Here is a 13,475-nt window from a genome sequence, read left to right as displayed (position 1 = left end):
AATAGAAATAAAAATAAAATGGACAAAGAGCTCTTAAAATGCAATAATAGGAAAACAATCCAATGAAAAAGGGCAAAATATTTGAACAGACACCTCACCAAGAGATCTATACATGGCAAAAAAGAATATGAAAAGATGTTCAACATCATATACTATTAGGGAAATGAATTTTTTTCTTTTTGGTGGGCAGTAAAGTAAAGTTTATTGAGCAAGAGTACTGAGCAATAGTACAAAGCACCTGAAGAGGGAGGGTACCTGAGAAGGTTGCCCAGGAAATTAAAATAATAATAGAAATGCGATCACAGTGCAGACCTATTAGAATGGCTAAAATCCAAAACACAGACAGCACCAAATGATGGCAAAGAGAGCAACAAGAAAAACAAGAGCTCTCATTCATTGATAATACAAAAAAAAAAAAAAAAAATGGTACAGCCACTGTGAAAGACAATTTGACAGTTTCTTACAAAACTAAATGTACTCTTACCATGTAATCTACCAATTGTGCTTTTTGGTAATTGCCCAAATTATTTGAAAAGTTATGTATACAAAACCTGCTCTCAAATGTTTATAGCAGCATCATTAATAACTGACAAAGTTGGGGGGCACCTGGGTGGCTCAGTCATTTAAGCGCCTGCCTTCAGCTCAGGTCCTGATCCCAGGGTCCAGGAATCAAGCCCTGAGTCAGGCTCCCTGCTCAGCGGGGTGTCTGCTTCTCCCTCTCCCTCTGCCCCTCCCACATTTGTGCTCTCTCAGGTGTGCTCTCTCTCTCTGAAATAAAAAAAAAATTCTTAAAAAAATAATTGACAAAGCAGGGAGGAAGCCAAGATATCCTTCAAGAGGTGAAAAGATAAAAGAAAGCTGTGGTAAATCCACACAGTGGAATCTTATTCAGCACTAAAAATAAGTGAACTATCCCATCATGAAAAGACACAGAAGAACCCTAAATGCATACTGCTAAATGAAAGAAGCCAATCTGAAAATGCCACATACTGTATAATTTCAACAATAAAACATTCTGGAATAGGCAAAAAGATAGAGACCATAAAAAGATCAATAGTTGCTAGGGGTTTGCAGTGTGGAAAGATGATGGAGGGATGAACAGGTGGTGCCCACAGACTTTTCTGGCAGTGACACTATTCTGCATGATAGTGTAATGATGGATTCATGTCATTATACATTTGTCAAAACCCACAGAATGCGCAATACATTGGCTCACCAATCATATCAATGTATCTCACTAATGCAAATGTTAATAGTAGAGGAAACTGTATGCTGGCAAATTAGGGATATATGGGAACTCTGTACACATATTCAATTTTTCTTTAATCCTGACACTGCTCTAAAAATCAAGACTCTTCATATAAAAAAGTGACCCAGGGTCCCCCAGATTATTTTTAATTAAAGAAGTACAAAGGCTGCATCCTTGCTCTTTAGGAAAGTCAATGGGAACATCTACATAAAACACCACACTTCTAGGACATTCCAGAAGCTTTCATTGGAAAATCCTCCAAAAGAATAAAATTTGGACTATGTCCAGGGTTACAAATCCCCAGGTTTGGTAATTCTGTAGAGGGACTTAAAGGACTCAGCATATAGTCATACTCATGGCTAGTATTTACTTTAGTCAAAGAATATAAAGCAAAATCTGCAAAGGGAAAAATACATGGGATGAAGTCTAGAGGAAGCTAGGTGAAAGCTTACAAGAGTTCTCCCTTAGAAGAGTCACACAGGACACAACTAATTCCTCCAGCAAGAACTTTTAACAACACATGTGAAATTTTGTCTACCATGGAAGCTCTTGAGACTCACTGCCCTAGGTTTTTATTGGGGGCTGTACAGAGGCACCCACTACTAAGCATATACCAAAATTCCAGACTCCCAGTAGAAAATAAGATGTTCAACATAAACCACATTGTTTGTACAGGCAGTCTAGGCACAGTGAGTCACTCTTACCATTTAGGGAAAATTTTATATCTGCGTAAGAAACTGTTCACTAGCCAAGTTCCCAGATACAAGCCAAGAGCTAATCTTGTAGTCAGATTTTTCTAATCATAGTAGACTTGGCCTATTATGTTAACTCTTTTCTGCTCAGGAACCTGACCCAGAATATATGCAAAAGGAAGGAAACAAAAGAATGCAGAAGGAAAATGACAGAAGACCCCAGACTATTCCAGTTCAAGGAAGAAAAGTAGTCCTTCACCTTTTCAATACTAAGTCTATTCACCACTGAGGTTCCTGACTCATCAATTTGAAACACCTCACATGACGTAATGGATATTCACCAAAGCACATATCAGGAGATAAGCTTCAGCTTTGTCACAATCTGTGTAACCTTGGACAAGATGATTTCTAAGAACTTTCCTAGCTCATGTCAGACCTTATTCATTTGAGTGTCTCATTTTATACTTGAATCTAAAATATCTCCATCTTTTACTGGATCTATTATCCAACACAAGGATCTATCCATTAAAAAGTTGTATTTTTTAAGGGTCTATTTATTTTAGAGAAAGAGAGAGAGAGAGAACCCATGTGACTGGGGGGGAAGGGCAGAGGGAGAGGAAGAGAGAGAATCTGAAGGATGCTCTTTGCCCAGCGCAGAGCTCAATCCCATGACCCTAAGATCACAATCTGAGCTGAAATCAAGAGTCTGATGCTTAACTCACTGAGCCACCCAGGTGCCCTGCCATTGAAAACAGTTTAAAATCAGTTAGTTCCTTCCCTTCCTTCTCCAGTGCCACTCTTGTGACTTAGACCCTCTCCCCTAGATCATTGCAATAGTTCCCTAAACTGGTTTTCTTGCTTCCAGTCTGTCAGGGGTCTAATTCATCTTACAACCTCAGACAGTTCAAGCTTCTTAAAACAGAATTCCACTCATATTGCTTTCACTACCAAAAGTGCTCAATGATCCTCCCAGGCCCGAGAGAATTCAATACAAACTCCTGAGACTATTACTCCATAATATGACCTCAACTTCCCTGATCCTATCTTGTCTTTCACTACTCTCCAAAAGCAATGAAAATTCTGGTCAAATGTCCCCAAACGTACTCCATGTTTTCTATTCTTGGGACCATTTCCCTCCATGTGAGAGGTCCATTTCTCCATTTCTATCAAAGGCTTTACCTTTTGTTGAATGGGCACCGCTATGGTGCCAGGGCAAATCTCCACATCCAGATGTAAGGTTTTTATTCTCCAGACACCTTCCCACCCCTACACGGACACCACATACACATTCATGTTACAGTATGTAAAAATTCTACTTGTTTAAGTGTCATGTGTATTCTTATTTTAGCATTCCAATTATAAGCTGCAGAAGGACAGGAAGTATGTCTCATTGACTTTGTAGTCCTGTTGCACCCAGCATAATGCCTGGCATGTGGTATGCACTCATGGAATTGTGGCTTATTTGAACTGAAGTCACTGAAAATCCATTAAAAAAAAGGTAATGTTGGAATATCTTGGGAAAAATGTAGAAGACCTGCTCCTGATCTACCAAATACAACACTAGTTTAACTTTATCCTCATGTGGATTATGGAATCAGAAACATAGAACTGAAAGGGACTCTGGAGATCACTGAGTACCACTCTTCCTTTGACAGAAAGGGAAAATGAGGCCAAGAAAACAATATGTTCTCCAAAGTCACACCATGAAAGATAAGAAATAACAAGTGTTGGAGAGGATGTGAAGAAAAAGGAACCCTCATCTACTGTTGGTGGGAATGTAAACTTGGGCAGCTACTATGGAAAACAGTATGGAGGTTCGTCAAAAAATTAAAATTAAAGAATTACGATATGACCCAGTAATTCTACTACTGGGTATTTATACAAAGAAAATGAAAACACTAATTCAAAAATATATATGCACTCCTATCTTTATTGCAGCATTTACAACAGCTAAGATATGGAAGCAACTTAAATATTCATTGATAGATGAATGGATAAGGAAGATGTAGATATTGGGATATTAGACAGGCATGAAAAATGATGAGCTCTTACCGTTTGTGACAATATGGATGGCCCTAGAGGGTATTATGCTAAGTGAAGTAAGCCAAACTGAAAAAGATTAATACCATATAATTTTACTAATATGTGGAATCTAAGAAGCAAAACAAATGAATGAACAAACAAAAAGTAGAATGAGACTATAAATACAGAGAAAAAACTGATGGGGGTGGACAAAATATGTGAAAGGGAGTGAGAGATACAGACTTCTAGTTATGGGATGAATAAGTCACAGGAATAAAAGGCACAGTGTCAGGAATATAGTCAATAATATTGTAATAGTCTTGTATGGTGAAATTTTATTTTCTCAAACTTGCATTTTATTGCTTACATAAACACGATTTATGTATTAAATTATTTATTCTAATGTCCAAAACACAAACAACAACAAAAATGTCACACGGTGAGTTAGTGGAGGAGCTGCCTTGAGAACTCAAGGCTCCTGAGTTCCAGGCAAAGATTTTAACTGTAAGTACTACTATTATAGTGGATCCCTGCTGAGGCAGGGCAGGAAGAGAGCCTTGGAATAGGAAGATGCCAATGTTACCAAGACACAGCCGGCAAAGGAAGATGGGAACAGCTTTTTGAACATACCTCCTGTAACTGAGATTCTTTCTTTTTGGAAGATAGATGTAAGTGCCGATCCAGCAAGGAATAAAACCTCTCACCATCCTTTTCAAATTTTTTTTTCCGCTCCTACATGTGGGAGAGAAAGCACACATTAAGATATCTATATAAGTTTTTAATTCACTATGCTCAGAATTAAGAATGAAAGATGCAGTGTCAGGATTCATCTATCTAGCCTCTGGGAAGAACACAGAAAGAATTTGCTTTAGCATTGGTCTCAGAAGTTTCCAATCTCTCTAGCCTCTGGGAAGAACACAGAAAGAATTTGCTTTAGCACTGGTCTCAGCAGTTTCAATTTCCTCAAATATAACCCTGAATCATTCCACCTACACAAACGGCAATTGTTATTAGTATACCTGAAGGCTCTGGGAGCTGCTGCTCCAAAAATGACACTTAAAATGGGCCTGTACACTTGTTACTTTTTCTTCTTCCCAGTATTTTTCTTATTTTTTTCACATGCATTAACTACTCCCTCATTTTTTTCAAAGGAGAAAGAAGGAACACAGTGGTGAATTCAATATATGCCTTTAGAAGTCATATACAGATTGAGGGAAAAGATGGTGGAGGAGTAGGGGACCCTATTCGAACCAGTCCCCAGAATTGAGCTGGATATCTACCAGACCACTCTGTGAACACCCATGAAATCAGCCTGAGATGTAAGAAGATACATCTGGATCTCTACAAACAAAATATCGCAGGTGTCTGGTTTGGAGGTAGGAAGCGGGGAACTGTGCTTCTGCAGGCAAATATCGGAGGATAAACAGAAGGGGGAGGGAGCCGAGCCATGGGGATCCTACACCACCGGTGAGCGACAGCCTCCCATGCTGAGGACAGAGCACCAGGCCTCCTTTCTTTCTTGTCTATTAATTGGTCTTCTAGATCACTAATTCATTCTTCTGCCTCACTTACCCTAGCTGTTAGATTATCTAGATTAGATTGGATCTCACTGCTTGCATTTTTAAGTTCTGCCAATTCAGCTTTCATTTCTCCCCTTAGAGACTCTATGTTGCCATTAATGGATTTCTCCATTCTAGCTATGGTCTTCACGATTGCTAGTCTGAATTCCATCTCCGACATCTTGATTATATCTGAATCCATTTGTAAATCTGTGGCATAAGTCATATTCTCTGAGTCTTTCCTATTTGGGGGGTTCCTCCTCCTAGTCATTCTGTTGAGGGGTGGTTGAGGGAATGTATAGAGTCCAAATTATTGACTAGAACCCAAGCAAGATGCACCTGTTTTCTAGGGACCTTAGGGTTGCTGGCTTCTTGTTTTCCCTGCCTGTCTTCTGGGAGAGGGGCCTGCCACACTGTTACTCAGGCAACCCTGTTTGGGCAGAGTTGCCCTGCCCCCCTGTGGCAGGGCACGAACTCAGTGGGAACCGGTTTTTTGCGGCTTTTTTTCTCTGGCGGCTTTCCCTGGTGACTTTCTGCATATCTTCCGAGAGTCAGAGCCGAAGAGACCGTTTCCAACCCTCTGCCTCAGAGCAGAGAGATTGCAGTCTGTTCTTGAGTGAGCTCTCCAGGCTACAGTTTCTCCGTTTCTGTCTGTGCTGCTATAAACTGCAGCGTCCTGGGTTATGCACCCTTCCACAGTGCTCCCAGTCCTGCCTCCAGGTTGGGGCACGTCTCTGCCCTTTGTGCTTCTAAAACCACCAGCCACTCCTAGTTTGCACGCGTGACCCCCACCGCTGTGGTTTCTGTCCAGGAAGCTGCCCTAAAGTCCTTTCCCCACCCATACCAGTTTGCGAGTCTGTGCCGCATCCCTAGCGCGGGAGGTTATCGCTCACCAGCGGTGTAGGATCCCCACAGCCAGGCTGCTTCCTGGTGCTGTTTATACTCTGATATCTGTCCATGGAATCATGGCTCCCCAGTTCGAACCTCGAAACCAACCACCTGCAATCTTCTGTTTGTAGAGATCCAGATCTATCTTCTTACATCTCAGGCTGATTTCATGGGTGTTCACAGAGTGGTCTGGTAGATATCCAGCTCAATTCCAGGGACCAGTGGAATAGGGTCCCCTACTCCTCCGCCATCTTTTCCAAAGCCCCTGAATACCCAACTTGTATATCAACATGGATGAGACTGGAGGAGATTATGCTAACTGCAATAAGTCAAGCAGAGAAAGGTTTCACTTATTTGTGAAACAAGGAATAGCATGGATGACATTAGGAGAAGGAAGGGAAAAATGAAGGGGGGGGAAATTGGAGGGGGAGACGGACCATGAGAAACTCTGGACTCTGAGAAACAAACTGAGGGTTTTAGAGGGGAAGAGTGTGGGGTGAAGAGTTAACCTGGTGATGGGTATTAAGGAGGGCATGCACTGCATGGAGCACTGGGTGTTATACGAAAACAATGACGTGTGGATCTCTACATCAAAAACTAATGATGTATGGTGACTAATATAACAATAAAATAAAATTTAAAAATAAAAGTCATATACAATGCATTTAGACAGACTAATACTAAGTAAAACTTTTCCAAGGCAATAGGAACCTTGGACTGTCTCTATATATGATGAGTTCTTTGATACTGTTTAAGCATTTTACTACTGCCCTATTAAAAGATGATGTTACAAAGGAGGAAACAATCCTGGAAAGTGTAGCCAGAAAGCAAGAGACAAAAAGCTTTATGGGGGATGGAGGACTCAGCCGTCACTCTCCTTAAGTATGAAATTTAATTAAGTTCTCTGCCTCAGCACAACTGGAAGTCACACAGCTCCAAAGGAGCATTAACAATGCTCATATGTCACACACGAATGCTGACACACTGCAATCCTCTCAACACCATGCTGAGAAATTCATGTAAAGGGCCTGTGTTGTGTCATAGTAAATCCAAATTCACTGAGCACCTACAGAGTGCCAGTTACTAGAAGAGGCACAGCAAGAGACACACAGGCAAAAAGAAAAAAAAAAAAACAACTCACACATGATTTATTTCTAGAGGCAATCTGTTCCTGGGCAGGAAGCCAGGACCAAGCTCAGTGACCTCTGACCTGGAAGGAAAGTGTTTTTTCCCAAGATAAAGAAGCAGAGAGGAAACTAACATTAACTGAGGCCCACATCAGGTCAGGCAGTGAAGTAGGTACTTATAATCCATTATTTCATTTAGTCTTCACAACCCTGAGAAGTAGCTATTGTAAAGGAACCTAAGGTTCAAAAAAATGAACTAACTTGTCCAAGGTCATATAATATATAGATCTATTGGATTTCTTCCACATAGTCAAATAGAGCCCAGATGATCATGAGAGGAATTACACTCAGGAGGCCTGTAAATAACCAGGAAACCTTGTGAATAAAACTCAAGTAGGTCTATAGCCCTAGCCCACACTCATACCAAATCACATGAGATAGAAATTTTCCCACAAAACATAGGTAAGACACACCGTTCCTCCAGCAGGTGAATCTATTTAAAGTAGCAATTCTTTGAAGAAAGCATTAGAGCCAGAAAATGTCAGTGAATTCTCTAAGAACAGATTAAGTTCTGTTGGTCACTTCTTCCTCCAATTCAATTTTTAAAATAAAAACTATAAAATGTAATTCACATATAAAATTCATCCTTTAAAGTGAACAATTCAAGGTTTTTAGTGTATTTACAAAGTTGTGCAACCATCACTGCTGTCTAATTCCAGAATATTTCCATCACCTAAGAAAAACCCTATACCTATTAGTAGTCATTCCCCCCTTCTCCTAATACTCCCCTCAAAAGCCAAAATTTAACTTTTGTCTCTGTGTATTTGTATACTCTAGAGGTTTCATATCATTCTAGTCATACAATATGTGACCATTTGTGCCTGTCTTGTTACACTTAACATGTTTTCAAGATTCATTCATGTTGTAGCATGTATCAGTACTTCATTCTTTTTTATGGCTGAATAATATTTGATTGTATGGATATACCACATTTTCTTTATAAATTCACATTGATGGACATTTGGGTTATTTCCATTTCCTCAGCAATTATGAATAATGCTGCTGTGAACATTCATGTACAAGATTTTCTGTGGTCATATTTTCAATTCATTTGGGCATATATATATATATGCAGTGGAACTGCTGAGTGATATGACAACTCTATGTTTAACTATCTAAGGAACTACCAAACTGTTTTCCAAAGCAGGAGTACCATTTTACATTGTCAACAGCAATGAATGAGAGTTCCAATTTCTGAACATCCTTACCAACCCTTATGTGACTTTTTGGTTACAAATAACCTATTGGGTGTTAACTTGCATTCACTGTAGTTTGACTTGCATTTCCTAAATGACTAATGATGTCTTTTCATGTGTTTATTGACCCTTTGTGTATACATGTATATACACTCACATATATATATTCTTCAACAAAATGTTTATTGAATTATTTTGCCCATTTGTAAATTTGTTTTTTTATCTTTATATTTTCAAGTTACAAGAATTTGTTATATAACTCTGAATACTAGCTGTGGTGTATTTTCTCCCATTCTTTGGGTTGTTCTGGCACTTTATTGGTAGTGTCCTTTGAAACATGAACATTTTTAATTTTGTGAAGTTCAATCAGCCTATTTTCTTCAATTTCTTGTGTTTTTGGTGTCATATCTCAGAAAATGTTGCCCGATCAAAGTTCATGAAGATTTATAGCTGTTTTTTTCCAATAACTTTATATTTTTTGGTTTTAATTTTTGAGTGCAGTGTGTTATAGGGCTCCAACTTCATTCTTTTGCATATGGATAACCAGTAGTCTCAGAACCATTTGTTCTAAAGACTATTCTTTCCGTATTAAATTGTTTTGGCATTCTCAGAAAATATCAATCAGCCGTAAATGTATAGGTTTATTTCTGGACTCTCAGTTCTATTCTATTCATTTATATGTCTATCTTCATGTCACAACCACACTGTCTTGATTACTTTGTAGTAAGTTCTGAAATTAAAGACTGTAACTCTTTTTTTTTTTTTTTCAATATTTCCTTTTCTATTCTGGTCTTCTGTGTGGATTTTGGGTCACCTTATCAATCTGAAAAATGGCCAGCTGAAATTTTGGTACAGATGACACTGAATCTGTAGATCAATTCTGTGACTATACTATCTTAACAATATGAAGGCTGATTCATGAACACAAGATGTGTTTCTATTTATCCTTCTATTTATTTAGGTCTTAGTTAATTTATTCCATTAACGTTTTGTACTTTTCAACATATAACTCTTGCAATTTTTTGTTAATTTATACCTAAGTACTTTAATATTTTGATGCTACTGCAAAGGGGAATTTTTTATTTTAATTTTCAAATAATTTATTAATAGTATATAGAAATATAATTTATTTTTGTATATTGATTTTGTATCCTGCAACCTTGATGAACCCCTTTACTATTCCAATAGTGTGTGTGTGTGTGTGTGTGTGTGTGTGTGTGTGTGTGTGTGTTTGTACCTTAGGATTCTATATTTAAAATGAAGTAATCAGCAAACACAGATAGTTTTAACTTCTTCCTTTCCAATCTTGGCTAATTATCCTGGCTAGAACCCCCAGCATAATGTTAAATAGAAGTGCCAAGAGTGGACATCCTTGATTTCTTGAGATTAGAGGGAAGGGTTATAGTCTTTCACTTATGTATATGATGTTAGTAATGGGTTTTTTATATTTCTCAATTATCAGGTTGAGAAAGTTCCCTTCCATTCCTAGTTTGTAAAATATTTTTATCATGATAGGGTGTTGGATTTTGTCAAAAGCCTTCTTTGTCTTGAGATGTTCAAGTACTTTTGTCCTGTAATCTATTAATATAGTATACAGTATTGATTGATTTTTTTGGATGTTAAACCAACCATGCATTCCAGGGACAGATCTCACTTGATTATGGTATATACTTATTTTTATATGCTGATGGATTTGGTTTGCTTGTATTTTGCTGAGAACCTTTACATCTATAGAGTAGTACACTCTTATCCACAATTTTGCTTTCCACAGTCTCAGTTACTAAAGTCCACCAAAGTCTGCAAGAAGATCCTCTTTCTAATGTAACATCAGAAGGTCAATAGTAGTCTAAAGATGTCTCAATGCTTATGTCATTCATGTCACTTCATCTGACCACACAGGAATTTTATCATTTCACATTAGCAAAAGAAGGATAAGTAGAGTACAAAAAGATATTTTGAGAGAAAGAGAAACCACATTGTTATAACTTTTATTATAGTACACTGTTACAATTGTTCTTTTTTATTTTTAGCTATTGTTGTTAATCTCTTACTGTGCCTAATTTATAAATATTATCATATGTATATATGTATAAGAAAAATATATATACATATACATACACACACATACAGCTTGGTACTAAAAATTTTATAGATACATATATGGCTTGGTACTACCCATGGTTTCGGGCATCCACTGGGGGGGGTCTTAGAATGTATTCCTCATAGATAAGGGGTAACTATTCATGAGCCATAGTAGCCTGTAATTTTGTTTTCTTGTTATGCCTTTAGTTTTGCTATCAGGGTAATATCTGCCTTATAGAATGAGTTAGGAGGTATTTCCACCTCTTCTGTTTTTGGAAGAGTTTGTAAAAGATAACTGTCAATTCTTTAAACACTAGGTAGAATTCCCAGTGGGTCCAGTTGGTCCCGGGCTTTTCTTTTTTTTCTTTTTTAATTTTATTTTATTATGTTACATTAATCACCACACATTACATCGTTAGTTTTTGATGTAGTGTTCCACGATTCATTGTTTGCGCATAATACCCAGTGCTCCATTCAATATGTGCCCTCTTTAATACCCATCACCAGGCTAACCCATTCCCCCACCCCCTTCCCCTCTAGAACCCTCAGTTTGTTTCTCAGAGTCCATAGTCTCTCATGGTTCGTCTCCCCCTCCGATTTCCCCCCCCTTCATTTTTCCCTTCCTACTATCTTCTTTTTTTTTTTAACATATAATGTATTATTTGTTTCAGAGGTACAGGTCTGTGATTCAACAGTCTTACACAATTCACAGCACTCACCATAGCACAAATCCTCCCCAATGTCTATCACCCAGCCACCCCATCCCTCCCACCCCCCACCACTCCAGCAACCTTCAGTTTGTTTCCTGAGATTAAGAATTCTTCATATCAGTGAGATCATATAATACATGCCTTTCTCTGACTGACTTATTTCACTTAGCATAATACCCTCTAGCTTCATCCACTTCGTTGCAAATGGCAAGCAACAGCCAAACTATGGAAAGAGCCAAGATGTCCATCAACAGATATATATATATATATAATGGAATATTAAGCAGCCATCAAAAAGAAAAAAGAAAAACTAAATCTTGGTCCTGGGCTTTTCTTTATATAAGTCTATTAAGATTTTCTATTTCTTCTGGAATTCACTTACATTTAATTCCACTAATGTCAACAATCAGTGACATCAGCCTACTTCTTCTGGGACATTCCAATATCAGTTAAAAAGAGCTTTCATTTCAGGGACAATTTGTCTCCAAAGCCAAATGTAGCAGAGGCTCTGATCAAGAGTCACTGGCCATCCTCAAGTTAAATGGCTGCATTAAAACAGTTGTTAGACTGATCAGGAAGGAAAGGAACTCCTATACATTGAGAATATACCTTTGCCAAGCAGGATGTGAGGTTCCTTACTGTATACCAACTACGAACTCTGAATGCTAGGTTTAACTTTTACAAATTTTCTTATTTAATAGAAATTTATAGAGAATCAGAGACTGAATATGGAAAACAGACCCAGGAAATTTGCTTGCAGCATTACATTCATAATGCCCAAGTGATCACATCAGAAGCATTCATGTTTAAGACTTTTATTAAAGTCTTAATTCAAATTATCATCTAGTTCCATGCAGTAGGTTAAGACAAGCAGCTATACCCAGTCACCTTTCTATTACCTCTTCTTTAGAAATAACCTCTTTTGTCTCTAAGCCAATTATTCTAGTATTTACTTCCATATCTCTAATATCTCAAAATAAATTTATATTGCTATTATGAATTTTAAAATTTTGTGCATTATCTATTAACTCTCAAATAAAGATGAGGATTTAACTCTTTCTTCTCCCTATCTCATTACCACTACCATCTCCTTTGTCCCCCAACCCAAAACCATTTCCTGATACTCTCAATATACTTTTAATGCAATTTTTCTTTGATTTATAGTCAGTAATTACATTTGTATGACAATCTAAATATTACTTATAGCTTACATATATATTATTAATGTTACCTTCGTGTACAACTAGATAACAATCAAATCATCCTAAATACCCTAGAAATTGACCTAAACACAGGCAGAATAAACTCCACAAAAAAAAAAAAATAGAGAAGAGGCCACATGAAAGAAGGTAGGAAGAATGGAGATGTACTTTGGAAGAGAAAGAGATCGTGCCTGCTGCAGTCACAGAGAAGGGTGTGAGACACACTAGCATACAGGTGAGCTCACAGGGAAAATGAATCCCTATAGCAACTGACTTGGAAAACAAGAGGGGCCAAATTTCTTGAGTTCTTACAACCAACAAGTTTAAAATCTGGAGTTTTAAAGGTAAGCAGGCTTGGTTGGGATAGAGCCTGGAGGGCATTGCACTGCTCTTGGAGAGAAGGCAGACAAACAATCTGGGGACAAACAGAACGGAAGGAGCAATCTGAAGACCCTGGGGCACACAGTGGGGAGGTTATTCACTCATCTCAGAGCATGTTCCAGAGAGATAGCATTCAAGGAGAGACACCTCTGGAAACAAAGGACCCGGCCAGCGACATTTCCATCCTCCTACACCTCTGCATAAGCACAGGGCCAGATGCAGGAACAAGTGCAGCACTGACCCTCCCTACCTCACATGCTTACACCAAGTCTTCTATCTCCCATGCTCTGGTGAAACCACCCTTCCC

At 38.2% G+C, this 13,475-nt stretch overlaps 1 protein-coding gene across 2 annotated transcripts in view; it reads right to left on the bottom strand.

Annotated features, from left to right (window-relative positions):
* OPHN1 (oligophrenin 1) overlaps window positions 1–13,475 on the bottom strand; it is a 486,250-nt gene that overhangs the window by 217,013 nt on the left and 255,762 nt on the right. For both annotated transcript variants that reach the window (XM_028126580.2, XM_088028996.1), the window contains exon 5: window positions 4,594–4,695. In XM_028126580.2, coding sequence (XP_027982381.2) covers window positions 4,594–4,695 — 102 coding nt within the window. The remainder of the gene's footprint in view (window positions 1–4,593; window positions 4,696–13,475) is intronic.

This window comes from Eumetopias jubatus, unplaced genomic scaffold, assembly GCF_037043125.1.
Source record: "Eumetopias jubatus isolate StellerSeaLion01/CBP00866 unplaced genomic scaffold, mEumJub1_p1.0 scaffold_11, whole genome shotgun sequence".
Lineage (NCBI taxonomy): Eukaryota > Metazoa > Chordata > Mammalia > Carnivora > Otariidae > Eumetopias > Eumetopias jubatus.
Note: the sequence above shows the minus strand (reverse complement) of the source record. Positions and strands in the feature narration are given on the sequence as shown.